The sequence below is a fragment of the Chlamydotis macqueenii genome, chromosome Z (assembly GCF_036417535.1).
Source record: "Chlamydotis macqueenii isolate bChlMac1 chromosome Z, bChlMac1.mat, whole genome shotgun sequence".
Lineage (NCBI taxonomy): Eukaryota > Metazoa > Chordata > Aves > Otidiformes > Otididae > Chlamydotis > Chlamydotis macqueenii.
The window spans coordinates 50,802,456-50,815,548 of NC_141593.1; the positions used below are offsets into that span (position 1 = coordinate 50,802,456).

The window sequence follows — 13,093 nt, forward strand, 5'->3', positions numbered from 1 at the left end:
GTCACACAGAGAGGAGCAAAGCAAAAAATAAACAAACAAGCCCTTTAATTTCCTATTGGCTATCAATAAAATGCATATGCAAAGTCAGTTTCATGCGCTGAAATGCATGCTGCTGCTTAAAAATAACCTCTTGCTCCCTGTAATGACCTGCCTTTTTCTTTGATTAAAAGAATTCCCACTGATGATAAGTAGGGAGTCAACAGCAAAAGCATTCAGAAAATGCCATTTCTGGTAGGCTTGCATTACAGCAAGTGCAAATGCTGTCGTTTCGGGATCGCAGCATTAAGACAAGAAGTCTCACCATACGCAGGGACAGGACTGCAGCCCTTCCAAGAGACAGCATGTCCTCAGACCCACTGGCCTGTTGCCACCTGAAGTACAAATGTTTTGCTAAAAATACTTCAGGTTTGATTCCCTTCCGACTTCAGGCTCCTTACACCACTGTGGCAGGAGTCAGTGGTCACAAAGGGACTCTCACCACATTAATACCCCCATGCCTAGAAAGTGGAAACCCAGCCCTCGCTACAGAGGGTATCCAAGGGCTCCCCCTGCAGTGGACATTTCTGACAGATGCATTGATGGGTAGATCGGTCTCTTGGATACATCAGGATAGTCCCATGCTCAGGATCTGGCCCATCTGCCCCTAGACATGAGCAAAAACTAGACCCAAAGAATGCACTGCACACCCATCACCTTGCTCAGGAAACATTCAGCCCCTGAGTGTTTCAGGAGCCCTTGGGCTCTCTCCCCTGAGCCCACCCACCCCAGCATGCTGCGGGTGCTGAGAGCCATCCTCATGCTCAGCACCAACGTGACATTTCCCCAGGAGGCTCCCGCAGAGTCCTCCAGGACAGAAGCAAAACTGAGAAGCCAGTGGAGTACTTTCCCCCCTCGCTCAGGCTGGGTTTAACTGTTGGGAGACTGGCCCAGGGAGTGCATATTAATAGTGCAGCTGGTCCTCCCTGGCAAGGAGCAAAACAGATGAGTAAGAATACAGGTGTTTACGCATTTTGGTTAAGGCTCCCCTGCAGACACGTGGATGGAGCATTTCAGCCCTGTCAGTAGCATCGCACAGGAGCTTTATGTTGCAACCATGCAGCAAAATGTCCTCAAAAAAAATCATTAATCATAACAAAAGACAGACTTCCACAATAAAGGAAAAACCACCACCAACCAACCCACAGCTCACCCAGCTGTGCTAGCAAGGAGTCTGCATGCTACCTGCCCGGTTCTTTTCCACCGGTGCTCCCGCATCGCATCCGAAGCTGTACATGCCTCTACGCTGCCCTGTCAGCCGCCTGGCTCTGGCTCTGTCTATCCCAACAGACAGACAGAGGAAGAAGAGAGTTAACCAGCAATAACGTGGAGCAGGGCTTGACTATCAGCCAGTCATGGCTAATGGACGAGACAGCAGGCTGCACTTTAGGATAGACTTGGAGCTGGCAGAGACGCCTCAGTTTTAGTGAATGAAGGCTTCCTGATCTAAACGGCTTTGACTTTAATGGAGATATGCCAACAGATGCCAGCTTAGAAGTTGAGCTGCTGACAGCTTTATACTGAGGCGCTTTGTGCAGCAAACTGATCAGCTGCCCCACTTTTTTTTTTTTTTTTTTTTCATTTTCTTTTCTGTCTCTGTCAGCTCCTGGACTTTTGTTTGTTTTACTTTCAGAGGAGGCTGGGAACTGAAGAGGCGAAAAGTCAGCAGCCCTTTTTTTCCCTAAAACAACAGTTTATTTAGGAACTAGAAGCAGTTTTACAAACTCTCACTAAACTGGTGTTGGAAGCACCTCGTTAGCCAGAGGAAATGCAAACTCTGTCTTTCCAAAGCCTTGATAAAGTGATGCCACCTTCCTGCAGAGAGTATCAAGGTGGTCAGTGTGGCTTAACATTTTTGAAGTTAATAAGCTGTATGAAAAAGGTGCAAATCCCCAGCTGGCAAAATGCCACTGGTTTCAGATTGTACCACTTCATCTTTACCTGGATTTAACATACTCGTGCCAGCATACTGTGCTTACTTGTGGCTCAGCAACTGACAGATGCAGTAGCCCATGTGTAGGGAAATGGGCTCCAGCACGTCTTTGTTTGCTCACCCGGTGCAGATACCAAATGCATACACTCTCCTAGGACAACAACCAGTGGCATTCCTCTCAATAGCCTTCCTTATCCTGGGCATATGGATGGCAGCAAACATGAAGTACCACCTTCTGACAGCCATAGCTCTCCTAGGTCCCAGAGTCTGTCATGAGCTGAGGCATGTCTGAAGGCCAGAAAACATCCACTTCAGAACACAGGGATCTTGCCAGATTTCACACTAAACAAAAAAATTCAACCAGGTCACAAGCGAGTCTTCAAAGGGGAAAGAGTTCTACCAGACTGCTGTTGGACAGACTAATAAAATGAAAGAATAAAGGTTATGTGTTAGATATGCAAATACTGAGTCTCATTGAGAATCAAATATGCGCCACCTTCCACAAAAATACCAGAGTGCGAACTGAAAACCAGAAGTGTAAGTGGCATGCAGGATACTGATAAACTGGGAGGAGATCTATAGAATCACCCTGGAGAAAGGGATCAAAACTAGGTTTATCTGTCAACAAAGTTTATTGTCTCAAAGAAGGAATAAGCAGAGTGTGCCAACTCAGAAACTGCTGGAAATGACCCATAGGCAGAAGAAAGAAAAAAACTAAGGGAACTACTATGAGAGACCCAAACCATTAAGATTAACCTGGCAGCCAATGGGAACTGCAGTCTACATTCTTGTGCACTTATTCTGAGAACCACCAGATTGCTTTAGGGAGTTTGTTTTCTTTCCCCTTTGAATTACTAAAGAATATATATGCAACTAAATTTGTGTTTGCATCTCTAGGAAAAAAAAATAAAATAACAGGACTTGCAGAATTTGCTGAGCACCAGCAATTCTTTAAAGGTGATGGCAGGTGGCAAATATTTAGCATTTTTGAGAATTAGGAGCTGCAATACAGAGGTTTTTCTTTTCTCTCCTGATTTAGAAAAATCTTGGACAATGTCCACCCAAAAGAGACCACACCTTCCAAGACAACTCCGGAAAAGAAATGCCAGAATTTTTTTTCTTTTTTTTTTTTTTTATTCCTTGTTCTGACTGTAGCATGCAAAGGAAGAGGGAATGGGGAGTCTGCTATAAAGAATACAGAAAAAAGAAAGATAAAAAAAAAATCTGTCTTTAAAGTCTGAAAGTAGAAAAGAAAGATGAGGATCATCACTGACAGAACTTCATACTTTACTTTTAGACACACTGATAGTCTGTAGCTCACTGTATATCTAGCAAAGATAACTCACTTTTCCCTCAGGTATATCTTACTGTTTCGGAAATACATCCACTTCCTCCTACTCTGATTTGGTGTAAACGATTACACCTAGTTCAGACGATGCAAACTCAGTTTCAATGTCTGCGTGGCACCTTGCAAACAGTCTTCCTTATTGCCTCTGCAAGTAAGACTAAACTCCCAAATACCAAGGCTGAGCCTTGCTGCATCTCAACACAACTCGCTGGCACCAGAAGGGAGGAGTGGAGTACCTGGAGTATGGGTGTGATGGCAGAGACTGCATGCCTCTGCAGGGACTAACATGGAGGCAAGGGGACCAAACACAGCCTCAGTGCAGTATCTTTATCGCCACTGCAAAGCTTCATTACACTGGCAATCTGTGTCTCAGCATGTTTCATGGGGACCCCTTGGTGCCCTGACACACAGCGAGGCTGCTCCACAGCTCTCAAACCTCACACGCTCCCCTTCCTCCCCTAGTTCTCCCACCCCGACCTGGGAAAACTTAAGGCTACTTCAGCTGAAGAAATTTCCTTTTTTTCCAGAGGGGTGACCATTACCTACCTAAGAAAGAGATTAAACCCCTCAAAAGACACCAAGAGCTGGAACAGTTCCTGAAGGAAGACAAGCTGCACACCCTTCTCCTCAAGCATCCCTCCTCCACCAGTCAGACACAAAGGGCACCCAAGCTGTGCTAGGAAAGGACTGTTTGCGAAAAGCAAGAGCCAACGTGTCCTGCAGGAAAACCCAGGGGCCAGCTGACATCCCCCTGCCCGAAGGAAGCACGGTGGGTGGCTGTCAGAGCTCGCATGTCACACAGCTCTCCCCAGGACTTACTGCGTTTAACCACGGACAGCAGCTGATAGGGAGGACAGCAGGGACGAAACATCCAGACACCCAGGAGCCCATAGGAACTTGCAGCCTGCAAGGCTCTAATAATTTTTTTTTCCTCCTTTTTTTTTCAGTTCTGAAGGCATGTGACTGGCCTTCACATACCAGAGCTGACCCCTCCCAGAACCAGCGATTTCCTAAGAGCGGAGAAGGATGTTACCCTCCCGCTTATTCATTACAAGACTAGGTTTCCTTGCCGTTATGCATTAAAGCCTCACGCCATCTAGGGTCCGCCTGTCAGCCATGCTCAGGATTCCTCTGGAGAGATGCAAAAGGTGCTGTGATGCTCAGCCGCCTGCTATCAGGAGGAGATGGCCATGGGGAGCACCTGATTTTCTTTTCCTAATTGGAACATAGCTTTCCATTTCCAGGTGTAAACCATTAACTCTTTGCTCTCACATTTGCCCTCCCCTTCTGTACTGGGTTGTGAAGAACTGCCAGTATTTCACACTGTGTTCTCCCATAAATTAGTGCGGGTACTTGGAAATGTACTCTCTCCCCACGCACTTTCCCACGCATTTTTTATGTCACTGAAATATCACTGCACAGGAAGCTGCTGAGGTTTTGGTTTCATTTTTTGTTCATTTGGGTTAGCAACACAGTTTCTGAAAAAGCATGGTTATGCTTCTTGTTGGGCCACACTGCAAGTTTAAATTGCTTTAATCCCAAGCCGCCCCTCCACATCCCAAATTCCCCCTCTGTGCTTTGCACTTGCTACTAATCACACGCTGAGACCCCACACCTGCCTTTATCCCTACAGGATGGAGTCCTCCTGCCTGCACCTGCTCTGCAGTGACTCCACATCAGAAAGTGTGTCAGGGAGAGCCGGTAGCTCCACAAGCAGAGGACACAGAGATCTCCAGCAGCCCTGTGGTACATCACAGGCAAGCTGCCCCCTGCCAGCTGCTGCCATGGGATGCAGGATGCGGGGCCAGGGACTGCTGCTTGGATCTGACAGGGTGGTGGGCTTGCTTTCTGCACTTCATTCTCCCCAAGAGCTGGACCACTTCAGTGGGTGCTCTTTGATGCTCTGCAGCGCCAAGCAGGCGCTACACATGGGAAACTATAGCCCCAATGCAACTGCAGGTCCGTGGCACCATAGGAAATAAGGACTTGCAGCAAAAGGCACAAAGTTGCCACAGTGGCTACTGCACATGTATCATACATGTGGACTTTTGGTAGAAAAAACAAGTCTGGGATTGCTTCAGGCAACACAATCACGCACCCAAACTCTCAGAAACAGTACCCACAGCTCAGGCAGCTATTTCTGGTTCACCTGAGCATCACAGTAACACACCATTTTGACCCCTCTGCAAATAAATCCCATGCAGCCCCCAGCACACACACCATGCTCCTCACCCACACACTGTAACATCGTGATTCATCACTGGCTCCAACAATACAGCACACACGATGTGTCAGTCACCTGTACCCCAGTGTAATGCAACACGATATTAGAATATCATGGAGGGCGGAGGTTAATAACGTTACTGTCTGGAGGATTACCCTGTTGGGCACATCTGTGGCTGGCTTTACTGCTGCAGCTACCTGGCACCTGGCTTAACAGAGCAAGCCCTCGGGGTTCATCACTAACCTGCAGCCTACAACAGCAGAGCTTCCTAACAAACCCACTGTTGGGACACTTCTTTCTCCTTTTTTTTATTAAGGGGGGAAAAAAAAGAATTTAAAAATTCTCTGTTAGTTTATCACTATGGCTGCAAATTTAAACTAAAATTAACTTAATTTCTAATGAAATCCACACTAGACAGGCACTTAATATGTCTCTAAGCATTATGTAAGCACATCTTGTCTTTGTGATAATTTTTGTCTTGATGAGCCATGTGGGCCTTTCTTGACAGTACTTTTTAGACACTAGATACTCCAACTACAGGGTAATAGAATCAGAGGCTCTGTGTACTGCTTGTTCTCCATGGCCCAGTCTTGCAGCAATCTGTGGTTCCAGTACAAGTAAGGAGCTGCAAGTGTCAGGACTGACCTACGTTTCTGGCTCTATATTGGTTGTAGAAGATCAGCAGTCACTTACTGCCTATTGGCACCATGCAGCTCAGAATCATACAAGATTTAAAGACCTTTTTTCCAATAGGATTGATAGAACAATCAGTCAACAAACATTATAAACTGCTAAGTCCTCCTGCCTTTTCTTTAAGGCAAAATGTACCTTAATCCGTAAAGTTAGCAAAACTACTTTGCTTAAAGGACATCTTTCACACTAGCACAAAAGAAAGAAAACAGATAAAAGACCACCACTCCTAGGCAAGCTCAGACTAGACTAGTCCCATATAGGTAACAGTCTAAAGACTCTTAGGTAATGTCCTTTCCCTGGAGGATGGAGACCCGAGGCATCTTTGTCACTCACAAGTTCCTTCACTCCTCTGCAGGTTACTGGTTTTGGCTCAACCTCCCACTTTACCTGTTGCTGCCTTTCAATCTCCCCACCCTCTTTGACAACATAAAGTTTGCTCATAGAGTGAGTTTCTACAATTAGACAGTATTTTCTGACCATTTAGCCTAGTTTTTGCTCCTCACATGACTCTTCTCTTAATAGGTTTTCTTATCTCTCCCTTTACCTAAAGGGAAATTATTAACATTTTTGCAACACTCCGTTCTCTCTCAATCAGTAGCTAGTGCACAAATGAAAGCAGCAGCTAACAGGCTCTAATCCCATGAATGTGGTGGGAGCAGAACCTCGTCCCAGCTGAAATAACCAGCAAAACTCCCACTGACCTCCAGAGAGGAAAAGCTATGCCCAGAGACACACCTTTAACACCTAAATGACAAAGTGCATTTGGGTAATTCATCTATGTGCACAGGATGTTACTGTTTCTAAAACTGCTGCTAACAAATTCAGGTATAAATGGAGGTGAGCAAAGTTTATCTGTAACCAGTAATTAACTCCTCCAGGGACAGGTCCCAGAGATGCGACCGTACCAGCCAGGCTTTTATCGACCCAAGTATCACCTACAAAACCTTTGTAAAGTAAATTTACACTTTTCTAATTAACAGTAGGTTTGGACAGCTGACTTCTCTCCTGCAGCTCCTTCTGCTACACTGGAAATTATTTTGTGTAGAAAACATGCAGTGTTGAAAGCAGCAAAACTATGCTCTGCGACAGTCCACTGAAGCAAACAAATACCAGGGAAAAATCAGTAGGCACACAGAAAGCTCAGCCACTGCTTTTACCTTTCCAAATGAGGGACTTCTGTGACATCTCCTCTGAAGAGTGTCTCGCTTACATCCCTTAAGCCATTGGTGATGCCTTTACCACAGCCCTTCAGCTCCCTGTCAGGGGGAAGCTGCAGAACATCTGGCTGCCCCGAGGCTGACGTCCGATCTAAAAACTGGCCCCCCTCCTTCATGCGCTGCTGGATCATGGGAGTGAGTGGCATCTCAAAGCTGAAGTAACTATCAGGCTCCGAGTACAACGTTTCCAGCGACTCCGCACTGTAGTATAAAGATGCATTGTCTAGGATGTTTTCGAACTGTGAGCTGTACAGATCAGTGGAGACGTCAGAGTGCCGCTGCCCAAGGACATCTTCATATTCTCCAGGGGCTGCTTCTACCTCTTCCATCAACCTGAAAATTAATCAGAAACAGCTCACTTAGCTCAGGGGCAAGGTTTAGACCTCTGGGTGAACCTCATCGCCTTCCACCTTAGCGAACAGAAAGGTCAATGTGGCTTCATGCAGGGGAAGACACTGCAGGTAAAATGCTAGATTATCCTTGCACTACCTCTGTTCATGAGTGGCACCATCTCCCTCTCTGGGGACATAAAAATAAACAAACTTCTAGGTAAAAAAAGTGGGGCAAGAGGAAAGCCTAGTATTGCCTAACAGATAACATCCACTACTTATGTGCGAAAGAGAAGAGCACTCACAAATGCGTAAGGTCTCTGCCAGCACAACTGCCATGCCAGAGGCTGCACAGGCCAGAGGTATGCACCCAGATGGGGCCTCTGCCCACGGAGGGCAGTTTGCTGGCTCCGCAGTACTAGGGCTGGGGTCTTCGGCAAAAGGGATCTTTGGCAGAAGGCTGGAGCATATATCTCCAAAACGCAAAGGGAAGGAAATGCAAATAAAAACCTGGAGCTGGGAGAACCAGATTTGAAGGGGGAACACTTGGCCTGCTTGCACATGCACAGGGGAAGGTGTAGCATTTCCCGAAGGAGAGTTTTCTTCTCTGCTGCACCACATTACTGCAGAGCTTCTCACGGCACACGCCAGGCATCCAGGCTGCCCGCCTGAGCGATGCCACACACTAGCCAAAGCAAAACTCTGCGGATCTCGAGGTGCAGAGGTAGGAACACCTCGCTTGCTGAGATCCGGCTGTTTCAGCAGCGAACACCCCACCAGGTGGGCACAGTTTGCTCAGAGCGCACCCGTGACACCCTTTGCTTCATTACAGATGTGCATCAGGGAGGAAAAGTGACCAAATTGGGATGCTCTTGCAAAAAGCAGCACACAGTTTTTGCAATATGTACAGCTAAAATTACATAAACACAGACAGATAATATAGAAAGCACATCCCAGCATTTACCCTCTTATAACACACAAGGCCCTGGGTTTATTTTCTTTATCGTCCAACTTCTCAGAGGTGCGTTGCACTGTTCTTGCACAAAGTCTGCCCAAACCAGAAAATCTGGCCAGGCACATAGGGCAAGGCCTGTATACTGCCTATATGTAACTACATGCCATGTCCGGATCCCAACTACACCTGCTACAGATGCTTCCTCACACAGCCATTACTCTGCAAACAGCAAGAGACATCTTTACATTTCCAAACCTGAGACGAACTTCAAACTTCAGCAAGGTGGTGTGGTGTGGACGGGGCTCAGTCCCAACTTTATGCATTGGTCACCACCAGGCAATGAACTGCTACCACTGCCATCACGCCACAGGCAGCAAACACTCGTCGTTTGTCATTAGCTCCTAAGAGGGTAGGCACAAGCCTCTCACCCCAAGTGCTTGGGATGAGAGAAATCCCACCTGCCCCCTCAAGCGCCATCTCACCTGCCCTGGCCTCTCGCTAGCACAGCCATCTCCTCCTCGATGTGGCTCTTCTTGTCCTTCACAAAAACTTCATCCTCCCCACTTTCACCAAGTAGCGCCAGAGGAGTGGCTCCAGGAGCAGCGGGTCTTAGCCTTGGGTCCTCATAAACCTTGCTGTCTGGCAAACACACCAGGCCTGGGGACACAACTGGCGGTGTGGGGTGGCTGGAAGTTTTGGGGAATGCCTTCCTCTCCACGGACATAGTCTCCAGAAGTGAGTGCTTCTTTCTGCTCTGCTCCTCGGCTTTTTGCAGCCATAAAATCTCCACCCCTTGAAATTCTACATGTTTGCTCACAGCTGCCTCTTTAGAGAGCCTCCTCTCAGGACCCATTTGCATTTTTCCTTGACTGTACGCTGAAAACTCCTCAAAATGCGCCCACACCTCCACTCTGCTGGCTGCTTCCAGCTTTGTCACAGATGGTCTATGACAGCTTGTCTCCTGCACTGCGTGGACCTCCTCGGCTTTATTATTGATGGCTTGCAAGGACTCAGACTGCTTTTCTCCAGTCCATATTGCAGTCAGATCTTTCCCTACGATCAAATGCATTTTTTCCTCAGCTGTTCGTTCAGATGGAAGAGGCATGTCTGAGGGTTTTTCTTGGCCTGCTGGAACTGGTTCTCTGGCTGCCTGCACATTTTGGCTGCCAGTAACGCTCTTATTTTCCATTTGCGTCTCTGAGTCAAGAGAAGTATTTGCTCTCTCTTGCACCTTTGTTGCTTCCAGCCACGGAGAGATTTTCATAATCTCTGGCAGGTTACCCACAGGTTGCAAACCTTCTTCTGGGGCATGCAGCTGTGCTGCCCCAGCGTCAGGTCTCAAACTGTCTGCAGGAGCCACACACTGAGGAAGGGGCCTGCCAGGTACTCGCTGATGATGGTCCCGTCTTTCTGGACTGCGTGCCACAGGCTCTGCCTGGTGCAGTGATGAAGCCCTCAGCACGTCTCCGCTTGGCTCTGCGGTGCCGTACTCTGGAAATTCATTGATGATGGTATGAGGGAGCAAAGAGCTGCTTCCATGGCCACTACCTGTAAAGAAGAAAAGAGAGTATGGGTTTATCTGCTGCGTGCATAAGCAAAAAGTGTGACCTCCCTTCCCAGCCCTCTCCCCTGCAGGGAAAATACCGTTCATTTTAACTCACTTCTGCATGCTCTCACACTGCAGTTATCCAGAGTTGGTCCTTCTCCATAGGAGTTTTTGGGCAGCCCTACTTTGGGAGTGTGCACTGCCGAGGAAGGAATGCCAGAAATGTCTGCTACACTTCAGAATGGGTCCCAATGGCCCATGAACAGTCTGAGGCCACAGGCCACGCGCAAAGGATGAAGAAAGCAGACACTCAGAGGTCTGACATCCATGTACAGCATGCGCCACGCATGTAGGTTTTACTTTAAAAAAATGTATTTAGGTCATTTTCACTTGTAAAGATGAAACACTGGGAATCAGCCATGCCTCGTATATTCCACAGCCTTGATAAAACCAATTAGCTAAATTACAAAGCAATTATTGAGCAATTCAACTTTCTGCCAGCAGGACTCTCTTCCTTTAACAACTCAGGTAACTGAAGGTCATGCTGCAGTGATGTACACATACCGAGCAGTTCATACTTTCTGCTGCAGCAAATTCACCGCTGCACAAAAAGCTTGCTACCCCTCCCCTCCTCATGTTGCTTTTCCAACTGACGTAAACAAAGCAGGAGCAAAAATGGATGGTCCTATTTTCCAAGTGCCAAGCACCCAGTGGCTCCCATTGTTTTGGGGTAACAGGGAACCAGCTGTCCTCAGAGGGACTTCACGGATGACACAATGACAGACACTTGGCCACCTTATATGATGGCCCAAGGAGGAACTGAGCTTTTGAAAGAAAAAAACAGCTGGAAGAAAACTGTCCTGGAGTATTAAAGTGCTTTAAAACAAACAGCGGGGGGACCAGACCCAGACACGTACTCTGAAAAATGTCAGGAGTGACAGCTCTGAAGCCAGACACTGACCTGCATTTGGATGCTTTGCCCAACTTGAGAAGCATCTCTAGGTGCTGCATTGCAAACCCCATCTCTGCTCCAAGCAGGCTGGCCATAAGCCATTTCTGAGAAGAAAGCCATGTAGCTATGGTCAATTAGTTCAAGGCTGAGTTCAAGGTGAAAGGGTGGATAATTTAACACAAGCTCAGCACCGCACTAATGTGGCTGTCTATTTGCCAGTGGTTTGTGAAGACAGGCAGCAGCTCACACCTGCCAGCTCACTATCCAGTATATTTAGCCACAGGGTAAATACCGCACATTGCGTGTGCTGCAGGATCAAAGTGGCAAGACTTGGACCATGCCAAACCACAGTCTGTTCCCCAGTAGGTTATCCAGATATCCCCATGTTGTTGATTTAATCACTCTGTAATAAAACTTCAGTGGCTCAGGTTTCACCTAGGTGACTTGGTTGCTGTTGAGGACAGTGACTGGAAAAAGTAAGGACCTTTCTCTGCTGCAAGGTGCCAGGGAGCTGTGAGAAGCATGGATGCACTGTCCACTGCGGCATCACCAGCCTGCTCTCATGGCAGGGTTTCCAACACATAGATGTGGTTGCACTGGGAGAGTTCGAAGAAGAGAGAGAGGTACCTCTCCCCACATGTGCCTTTCCAGGCACGGTGCTTTTTCTAAGCGCCTAAAGGTCCAGACAAACATCTCCCGCTTGCACACAATTCATCCATGAAGACGTTGGGTGTACCCAAGCCCACCCACTTCATGGTACAGGCGCCAGGTTGCCTTTGGGACACATTTCCACCAGGATGGACTCATGGATGAGAACAATGCTGTGTGGCTGCAACATCCCTACACCTGCACCAGGACCAGCCCAAGCCAGCAAAAGGCCCCGGCTTCCCACCCCGCAGCCCTGGTCTGCTCTAATGCAGCAGCATTAGTGCTTGCTGCTTTCTCAGCATGAGTCCAGAGACGAGATTTTTTAAGAGAGATGAACTGCCGATAGGGAGCCTGTCACTGGCTCTATAACACAAGTTATAGATGTAAACCCTTCCTGGTGAACACAGCTCCTGCAGACCCACAAGCGGGAGGTAGGTGCCCCAGCTGGGATTCCCTTATGCCCCCAGCCCCACGGGGCAGCGCTTGGCTATGCCACTGCCTGGGCCACATGTTCTGGCTGCATCCCGAAGGAAGACAAGGCACAGGACCCCTGGAGCTGGGACCCCCCCGGGCCTCCCTCCAACCCACGCACCCCGCCTGGCTGGAAGGAAGCCCAGAGCATCGCCCCCGCCTCGGTCCCCTACAGGGCTGGGGTGCAGCCAACGTGCGCCGGAGGCCAAGCCCTGACAAGGCGCCACACACAGATCCTGCCAAGGGGCCTGGCTCGTCTCTGCTAATTGCTATCTTAGCTTCTGAACCAACATGAGGGAAACAGAAGTGGCCTTATTTCTGGCGGTGAATGCTAAATGCACTGCTGCGAGTCTCCGTCTGCCACTGACGGCCACTGCTGACAGCAGTAAGCAATGCGAGCAAATTTCTGATTTACTTCTCCCGAACTTCGTCCCAAGCAAACTTTACACTCTGGCAAGCCCAACAGACTCCAGAAGAGGTGCACATAGAGAGCACACATGAGCACAGAGAGACACGCAGGAGCAGGGAGCGTGCACACAGGTACTCCTTCCTGCCACGCTTGCAAGCCATGTTTCACCTGGGCAAGAGAGCATCACTTTCACGGTAAAAATTTAAGGCCTTCTCTACAGTGAGGTCCAAGTAGCCCTGCTCTGGAAGGCCCTGCTGCTGTACGCGAGCACAAGTCAGCTCAGATCCCACAATCTGGGATCGCCTTCACAGCATCCTGCAGGAACATTGCCT

General features: G+C 48.2%; 1 protein-coding gene across 2 annotated transcripts in view; it reads right to left on the bottom strand.

Annotated features, from left to right (window-relative positions):
- The window catches only part of PSD3 (pleckstrin and Sec7 domain containing 3), a 121,666-nt gene that overhangs the window by 83,330 nt on the left and 25,243 nt on the right, over positions 1-13,093 (bottom strand). The window contains exons 3-4 of one of the 2 annotated variants that reach the window (XM_086769937.1): positions 9,218-10,283; positions 7,392-7,784 (exon numbers count right to left, since the gene is read on the bottom strand). In XM_086769937.1, coding sequence (XP_086626063.1) covers positions 7,392-7,784; positions 9,218-10,283 — 1,459 coding nt within the window. Of the gene's footprint in view, positions 1-4,136; positions 4,205-7,391; positions 7,785-9,217; positions 10,284-13,093 lie in introns of those variants that run through there. The other variant, XM_086769938.1, reaches the window with a different exon arrangement.